The sequence below is a fragment of the Orbicella faveolata genome, unplaced genomic scaffold, assembly GCF_042242905.1.
Source record: "Orbicella faveolata isolate gen_17 unplaced genomic scaffold, um_ofav_v1 contig_47, whole genome shotgun sequence".
Classification (NCBI taxonomy): Eukaryota; Metazoa; Cnidaria; class Anthozoa; order Scleractinia; family Merulinidae; genus Orbicella; species Orbicella faveolata.
Genome location: NW_028301577.1, coordinates 19,948,544 through 19,957,502, shown reverse-complemented (window position 1 = coordinate 19,957,502; position 8,959 = coordinate 19,948,544). Strand labels below are relative to the sequence as shown.

General features: G+C 42.6%; 1 protein-coding gene, 1 long non-coding RNA gene and 1 pseudogene across 2 annotated transcripts; 1 reads left to right on the top strand and 2 right to left on the bottom strand.

Annotated features, from left to right (window-relative positions):
• Positions 1-515: 515 nt before the first annotated feature.
• On the bottom strand, positions 516-2,255 carry LOC149097519 (BTB/POZ domain-containing protein 6 pseudogene; annotated as a pseudogene).
• LOC149097518 (uncharacterized) lies at positions 2,201-5,096 on the bottom strand. Its single transcript, XM_089280405.1, has 2 exons — positions 4,167-5,096; positions 2,201-2,256 (listed from the first exon to the last, which is right to left on the bottom strand). Exons 1-2 carry the CDS (start codon positions 4,858-4,860, stop codon positions 2,201-2,203), a joined length of 750 nt encoding a protein of 249 aa, XP_089136531.1. The 5' UTR covers positions 4,861-5,096.
• Positions 5,097-7,577: 2,481 nt separating this feature from the next.
• LOC149097517 (uncharacterized) lies at positions 7,578-8,718 on the top strand. The gene is made up of 2 exons (XR_016204353.1): positions 7,578-7,649; positions 7,922-8,718. It is a non-coding gene; the product is annotated as an uncharacterized LOC149097517 (long non-coding RNA).
• Positions 8,719-8,959: the final 241 nt, after the last annotated feature.

Below are 8,959 nucleotides of genomic sequence, written 5' to 3'. Positions count from 1 at the left end.
GAATGACCTTAAATGGAAAATTCTAACAAGGTTCATCCTCAATTTTAAAATGAGATGGTCTTATAAAAAAAAAAAAAAGAAAAAACCAAAGGACATTTTCGACTTAAAACCTAGTAAGCAGTTATCCGTGCTCGACAGTCACTCATACACAGGCATTGGTTTGAGGAAAGGAACATTGTCACCTTTTCTCCCATGTGTAATATTTCTATGCATGGTTAAGAGAAAAATTTTATTCGTTACTGAAAGGAAAACAGCAATCCCCAACGGACAAGATAACGATATCTTGCCTACTTGGGTAACCAATCACTGCACAGGACTTAGCTGATCTCAGTCGTACTCGGAGCTAGCCATTTAAGTTAAAATCACTAAGCTGAAACTGGTCGCGAATCCAGATAGCGAAGAAGTCCAAAGACATGAAAGGAAAGAAATTTCTTCTGACTCTGTTTTGCTAGGGCTGAAAAATTTAGCGAAAAACCTTTATCACCAAAAGAAAAAAATTATTGGAATGCCATCGTAAATCAGGACAGTGAGTCATCCCAAGTTAATTTATTTCATTCATATTCATAAATTACAGGACTGAACGTGCATTTTACATATAGCTTTCATTACACAAAATTACATCGTTTGCATTTTTCTATTGACATTGTAGTTCGCCATTTACACTATCAAACAAGTTTTCTCTGTCAATCTTTCTTACTTCTGTTGCCTCCTTAGACAGTCGCTGTTTTCATCAGATAAAGAACTCGATAATCACTCCAGATTTTTACAAATTTGAAAACTTGAAGACTGCGACAAATGAACGAAATGTTCATTGTTTATAAAGAGAAAACAGCAATTCGGGAAGTTGACCGCCATTAACGTCCGTTGCATTGCTCGAGTGTTCACTATTCATAAATGTGAATGTTACTTCTGAACATTGGACAGAACTGGCCCCGCCTGCTCCGCATAACGAAGGAGGCCCTGATATCTTAGCCCTTATGTCGTAGTTCGTGTTTTTCTTTAAAATGACCTTTTTGTCAAAAGACATTCTATAACCATGATAGCTATAATCCTTCCCTTGTAATAGCTCTGAGGAAAATCGTCCAGTTTTTGACACACAAATTGATTTAGTGTAAGAGTCTGTTATGTCTAGTTCTACAGAGTAAGTAGCATACTCATTGCCGAATAAGCACACGCCGTGAAGCACAATATCTTTGTCTGTAGAGACACTGATGGCGTCTGTCCCAGCATAACGCCATTCAATAAAAGACAATGAGTCAAATCTACAACATCGGTGAATGTCTCCGTCAAACTGAAAGCCACATCTTTTTGTTTCTGGAAATCCCACTGGAGAACTCAAGACTGAACTCAGGCGTTTGATAATACTGAAAACTTCTTCTTTTGTTAAAATGTCGCTGTCCAACACCACACTAGCAAATTCTTCCATTTTCATTGTTGGGAATCGTATTCCTTTGATTAGGTGTTCGTCAAGAATTCTTCTCTTTGAAGCACCATCTGCCGCTGAACCTTGTCTCTCACATTCCTTCGTCGCCCACAAGTCAACAGCTTTAAACAGCTCTATCTCTTCAATCGTCAGAGTGTCTCTTACGACTACTGCTTCAAGTAAGGACCTCTCGATTGTCGCAAACCCATCCGATTTCACAGCCTGTTCTGTCCGTTTATCGATCACTTTCCAGCATCGATCCACCAGGTTTTTCTCTTCGTATTTCTGAGCTGAGGGCAGGATACTAAAAACGTTTGATGGATCTAAGTTATCGTGCAGATATTCGGTGCATTTATCAGCCAGTGAAGGGACCATGTATTTCTTCGCCAAATACAACACTCCCATCACATTACTTCCGCTCAAGACCACTTCATCACTGTACATGTAACGAAACAACTCCAACAGACTGTCGTACTCACAGTCAGGCAGTTCAATAGAGTCTAAAGTCTCCGCCAGCTCACCGTAAAACATGGCTTCAAACACAGGACTGCTGATCGACAACACGAACTTGTGAGCAGGAATCACTTGTTTACTTTCGCTTTCGCCTTGAGCGGCCGTTTGGACAACAAACTTCACATCGCTAAAGAGATCGTTGTTGAACATAAACTTGCTTCTTTCTCTGATTGTGGGTCGTGTTGTTTGCCAGTTTTCCTCGACGAAAGACATGGTTTCTGTTTTGAAATCCTTTCTTTGAAAACTGATCAAGGAAGTTTCAATTTAGATCTTTATCGTGTGGTTTTCGTGGTAAGATGGGTGGCTACATAGCCTTGCGCCTGTAATTTGAATATAAAATTACTTTAATAGTAGGAATTCATCACGCAGTCCAGTGTGCGTGACCTTGAGCCTAGGGATGGTGGTGCGCGGATGATGTGATTTAGCAAAAATCAACAGGTAAAGAGAAGAAAATAAATGTCCTTTAACTCTTCTGGTTCGAAATTTAACACACGGGTATAGGCAGCGTTTTGTTACAGCAATAACTTCTGCAATCATTGCTTGAATGTCGAGGAAAACGTTGTTATTCATCGTGGTAGATGCAATAATAAAGTGTATTATCGTTTGTCTCACGATGTAGTCACTTGAGATGTAGATCGCGACGTTTCGACTGCTTACTGCTAGTCTTCTTCAGGCGATAAGGTCGACTGATTGCACGGTATCATTTATATCACAAAGGACGGCTGTGATTGGTGCATTTCGATCCTCCTATTGTTCCATTGTTCCGGCGAGTAGCTGTTCCCTCAGTGGTCCGTTGTTGTACCGTTCTCCTGTTGTTGTGTTTCTTGATCGTGGGTATCCATGCTTCAGGAATTTCAATTCCACTATCCCTGTTGATGTTGTTAGGGTGAAGTCTTATGTGAATAGCTTCCTTGACCCTACGTGTGTACCAGTGAGGATCTCGATCAATAAACTTGACCTCATTCCAGATAGGATAGTGGCCGGTCTCGTGGGTGTGTTCAGAAACGGCGGAGGTCTGGGTACGGGCGAGTCGTATATCCCTGTCGTGTTCTTTGATCCTCTCCTGCATAGATCTCCCTGTTTCCCCGATGTAGACTTTGCCGCACTCACAGGGAATCCTGTAGACAACACCATCTTGTTTAGCCGGGTTGACGGTGTCCTTTGGTCGCACTAAGTGTGACCGAAGTGTCGTGTCGGACTTAAAGACGGTGCGAATGCCTTGTTGTTCTAGGCAACGGCGGAGAGACTCCGAAACTCCTTGGACATAAGGTAAAACGGCGGTGGATTTAAATTCAGCGACAGGCTCTCTTCTTGGGGTTGTTCGTGCCTTTGTGATCTTCTATACAAAAGAGGAGGGATATCCGTTAGAAACAAGTACAGATGACAGATGTTTCTTCTCTCCAGCGATTACTGATGGTTTGGTGACGAGACGTTTAGCCCGGTCGTACAGACACTTCAAAATACCGCGCTTTACTGACTGAGGGTGGTGTGAATCATACGCTAGGTACTGATCAGTATGTGTTGGTTTCCTGTAGACACTGGTGGTAAGGCGGCCATCAGGTTCTCTGTAAACTGACGTGTCGAGAAAGGCGATCTTGTTGTTGTTCTCGATCTCCATGGTGAAACGGATTGATGGTTGTTGACTGTTCAGGTGTTGCAGGAAGACGTCAACTCTATCCCGATCCAGGATGGTGAAAGTATCATCTACGTAGCGTTTCCAGATCTTAGGCTTGTAAGGTGCGGACTCTATTGCTTGTTCTTCAAATATCTCCATGTAGAGATTAGCAATAACCGCGGATACAGGGCTCCCCATGGCTGTGCCGTCTCGTTGTTCGTAAATCGATCCGTTGTACTGGAAGTACGTAGATCTTAATACGAAATTCAAGAGGTCCGCGATTTGAACTGGTGTAAGTGTCGTGCGGTCAGCCAGGCCTGCGTCGTTCTCCATTTTTTGTAGCGCGGCTTGTACGGCGCCCTCGATCGGTACGTTGGTAAACAGTGACTCTACGTCGAAAGACACCATGATCGCGTGGTCCTGGAACTCTTCACTGGCGATGGTGGAGGCGAAGTCAGTTGAGTTCTTCACTGTGAAGTTCGAGTTACCTGCAAGAGGAGATAATACGTTAGCCAAGAAAGCAGACAGGTCGTATGCAAAGGTGTTGACACACGACACAATTGGCCTAAGCGGTGTGTCGGCCTTGTGGATCTTCGGCCTCTGATATGTGTCCACTCCGTTTTAGGGTTAGCAGCTTCTCAGATAGCTTCCGTGTCAAGCGGTCTGTCGGATCTTTGTTGAGCAGCTGGTACGGTCCGGAATCAATTAGCGCTGACATTTTTGCGTGGTATGTGTCAGCGTCCAGGATTACGCTGGCGGGTCCTTTGTCGGCCGGAAGGACCATGATGGAGTTGTCCTCTTTTAAGCTTTTAAGAGCCTCCTGTTGTTCCTTCGTGATGTTGGGCGTGGGTGGTTGTGCCTGTTGAAGGATGGTGTTGACGGATCTCCTGACTGTGTCTGCTCGCTCCGCATCTAGTGGCCTGACTGCTGACTCAATCTTGGCGATGATCTCGGTGGCTGGGACGCTCGTAGGAGTCACGGCGAAATTTAGACCTTTCTTCAGTAAGGACACCTCAGCTTCGTTAAGGGTCCTGGATGACAAGTTGATAACCCACTTTGTTTTGTCAACAAAAGTTGTAGGAGAAACAGAAGACTGTTTCTCTCGCAAAAGTTTCTCAAACTTGCGCTGTTGACGGTCTTTGGTGGTATTAAAGACTCGCTGGGTAGTGGATTTAACCTTGTCGAGTACCTCTGCAGCGTCATCCGCAGAAAGAGCAGATGTTATGCTCTGTGCTGTTGATTCGGCTTCTTTCTTCGTATCTGCCTTGGCTCTCTGCGTCAGTCTGATTCTTTCCCTCAGGAATCTCATGGATGCTAGTTCAGCGACTCTGCGTGCGCCTCTGGTGGGAACTGGCGGCCGAACTTGCAGATCTCTTGGAACAATGTGGTTCTAAATACACCTTGTGAGAAAGGTGAGATGGTTGGTATAGCGTGCGAGCTTGCGTGAGCAACGCTCATGTCGACGAATCAACCTTAGGGCTGTGCGCCCATATACTGATCAGTACCTAGCGTATGATTCACACCACCCTCAGTCAGTAAAGCGCGGTATTTTGAAGTGTCTGTACGACCGGGCTAAACGTCTCGTCACCAAACCATCAGTAATCGCTGGAGAGAAGAAACATCTGTCATCTGTACTTGTTTCTAACGGATATCCCTCCTCTTTTGTATAGAAGATCACAAAGGCACGAACAACCCCAAGAAGAGAGCCTGTCGCTGAATTTAAATCCACCGCCGTTTTACCTTATGTCCAAGGAGTTTCGGAGTCTCTCCGCCGTTGCCTAGAACAACAAGGCATTCGCACCGTCTTTAAGTCCGACACGACACTTCGGTCACACTTAGTGCGACCAAAGGACACCGTCAACCCGGCTAAACAAGATGGTGTTGTCTACAGGATTCCCTGTGAGTGCGGCAAAGTCTACATCGGGGAAACAGGGAGATCTATGCAGGAGAGGATCAAAGAACACGACAGGGATATACGACTCGCCCGTACCCAGACCTCCGCCGTTTCTGAACACACCCACGAGACCGGCCACTATCCTATCTGGAATGAGGTCAAGTTTATTGATCGAGATCCTCACTGGTACACACGTAGGGTCAAGGAAGCTATTCACATAAGACTTCACCCTAACAACATCAACAGGGATAGTGGAATTGAAATTCCTGAAGCATGGATACCCACGATCAAGAAACACAACAACAGGAGAACGGTACAACAACGGACCACTGAGGGAACAGCTACTCGCCGGAACAATGGAACAATAGGAGGATCGAAATGCACCAATCACAGCCGTCCTTTGTGATATAAATGATACCGTGCAATCAGTCGACCTTATCGCCTGAAGAAGACTAGCAGTAAGCAGTCGAAACGTCGCGATCTACATCTCAAGTGACTACATCGTGAGACAAACGATAATACACTTTATCATTGCTTGAATGTTTTCAGCTGACACTGTTCAGAGCGGTTTATAGAATGATCCTGATCGCGTGATCAATGTGGAAGTTTGTGAACAGAAAATAAGTATTAGAAGTTGTAAGAATAAACTGATGAGGAAAGAAATAAGCGTATTTAGTGCACTGAGCCTGAAGTTGTCAGAATTTTCTTTCAGATCAAGACATTGTCTCGTAAATGATGATTTTCGGTTTTATTTGCAAGACATATCAGGTTTTACTTTGACAGTGTGTCCATGTCGAGTTTAAAACTGTTTGTCACGCATTTTAAGTTGCTGTTAAGGCGGGACTTAACCTCAAATTCTGAAAGAAATTCGAAGTTTTGTTTTTTACGGAACTCGAATCTTACGGTATTGAAGTTTTATTTTGACAAGTACTGTTACTGTAAGTTTAAAGCTCGTTTTCTCAAAACGAGTTATTTTCGCCTTCTAGAAAAGATATCTTGAGAAGGATTTATTCAATTGAGCTAAAATTTTCAGGATTTGTTATTTTTAGTACGTTCTGTGGGATAAGCATAGAACTTTTCCATCCAGTGCATTCTGTCAAAGTTATGTATTGGAACGTAGGCTAGATTTTCTGTATCAGATTTAACTGGTCATCATTTCACGTGCTTTTAACTTTTCAAAAATCTCTATGCTTATCTCAGCAAGTTGTTTGTCTTCTTTTGTAAAATGTAAAAATTATTCCTTTTGATCAGTTCTAGTAGGAGTTATCTTTTCTCAAGTAAGCCCTGGCATTCCCCAGCAGGTGGCAGATTTAATCAGCCGGTGTCAGGTTACAATACAGTTATAGGGTACACAAATATTTTTTTCATAATCTTTGCTCTTTGAGCTTTTTAAGAATGTATACTTTGCCATGGTTTGGAGTTAACTCTTAGCCACGAAGAAATGTTTGAAACACGGTGTGTTTTTAAGTGTTTTTAGGTTAAGTCCCACCTTAAGTGTACGAGTAAAGGATCAGGTCAAGTGTGTTCAGCTGGAACTTTTTTTGATTACATTTCTCCGAAATAATGTGTTCACTTATTATAATAGGTGGATATTATGTTTTAGAGTAGTTTTTACCCTGAGCAGATTATCGTAAGTTATTTGGGTTTAACTCACGCCATTTTACCATCCAGGCAAAAGTAATCAATCTGCCGGATTGCGGTCAAGAACTTCAATGAGAAGGATATATAAGCTTAATATGAAATATAAACGCCGTAGTTGTAACAAAATATCAATTAAAAAAAGCTGTATTTGTTCAAGTGTACCCATTTTGTACTCCAGTTCCATCGTGGCTATTTTAACCTGTTCCTTAAAGGCCAATTCTTTTAACTCATGGCTCCGACGCTTAGCCATAGGGGAATAAACAAAAGAAATTACATCAAGGTTGAGGGATAAATAATTTATTTCTTTAGTTTTATTCCTCAGGCCTCGAAGCTAAGTTAGAATTTTTAAAATATATCGAAATTGGCCTATTTGTTGTTGTCAAATGTCGAGTGCTGATTGAATTTTTGATCTAGGTTGGCTTTGTAAAGGAATTATTTGACAGTTTACTTAATTTTCTTGTTATATATATATATTTTTCCGTTAGGTTTTGCCTATTTGGGAAGGAACCACGAATGTGCTGTCGTTAGATGTACTGCGGTCCGTGTTTAAAAGTCAAGGACAGGTAAATTGCACTCAAAACCTGATATAGTGATTTATTTTGTGGTTCACTACTTAATTATACTTTTTCATTTTTTGGGCTCTGTACTTTGCTTAGCAATCGTTTGTCACATGACTTTTCCCGCGCTTGCCACCCGTCAATCCTTTTGTGTACTTTTCACTGGCAACATTTTCCCGCGCTTTTCACTGGTCAAATATCTTTTATACCGTGTCATCCTACCCTAACACTCTAATATCCTTGTGATGTTCAATGCATATCTTCCTGTTTCAACATAGGTACTGAAGGCTTTTCACGCAAGCGTCTCGGACAAGTTGCATTCGTCCCACCCCACCCTGAAGATTTTGTCTGAACAGGTTCAGTCTGCCATGAATAAGTTGCTGTCTCCACAAAACTACGAGCTTCTTTCTGAATCGCTGCCTGCACGTGATCTGGCGTATAGCTTAGCAAGGATTTATGTAGGTATGGCAATCCATATGTATATCAGGGGTTATTGACCAAGCAGGAGGTCAAGATGGCTGGATATTGGTCCAGTTGTCTTCTTGCGTGTTTATGGATTGAGACGGAGTCGAGGTCCATAAACACTCAAAAAAAAAAAAAAAACCGGACCAATACCCAGCCATCTTGACCCAACAAGGTTGGTCAATAAAGGTTTTATTAGTATATGGGATAAAGCACACCAATAAAAGGAATTTTAAGGAAATTTTTCTTGCGAGACACAGCCCGTAATCCCGAGCAGGCAACATACATAACACAATCTTGCCCACTCAGGTAACCCATCACAGTGCAGGATTTGGCTCACTTGTCCGCCTGCGGAGCTAACCATATAATAAGTAGATTTATTATATGGCTAGCTCCGTGAGCGGGCAAGATGAATCAAATCTTTCGCTGTGATTGGCTACCCGAGCGGACAAGATTAACTACTTAATAACCGAGAGTGAGGTCGTTACGGGAAAATCTCAAACTGAGGCCTTGCCGTTAGGCCGAGGTTTGAGATTTTCCCGTGACGACCGAACGGTCAAGGTTATCAAGTTGTTTATTATATGGCTCATGAATTAAAGAAAAGAAAAAATTATTCGAGCGGAAGTCGTCAATTTACATTCGGCGATGCGCGCGTTTACCGATTCATTCATCGTCTCAAACCAAGGGCAAAACTACACAGTCAGTGAACTTCACCACTGTATTACGTATTCCGTTAAAAGAGACACATTTCTTTACGGGAAAAATGATTGTCACAGCCTCAAGAAGGTATTTTAGTATCGTGGTGCCGCAACTTGATGGGGGAGTTTTTTCGACTTTTGTGGGAAACGTCAACG

What these genes read in the sequence shown, in the direction of transcription:
- LOC149097518 (XM_089280405.1), bottom strand. Translation starts at nt 4,860, where the DNA reads ATGAGATTCCTGAGGGAAAGAATCAGACTGACGCAGAGAGCCAAGGCA. An exon ending in GCTGCTAACCCTAAAACGGA is followed by an intron (nt 2,257 to 4,166) that starts GTGGACACATAT and finishes TTCAAATTACAG; the next exon opens with GCGCAAGGCTATGTAGCCAC.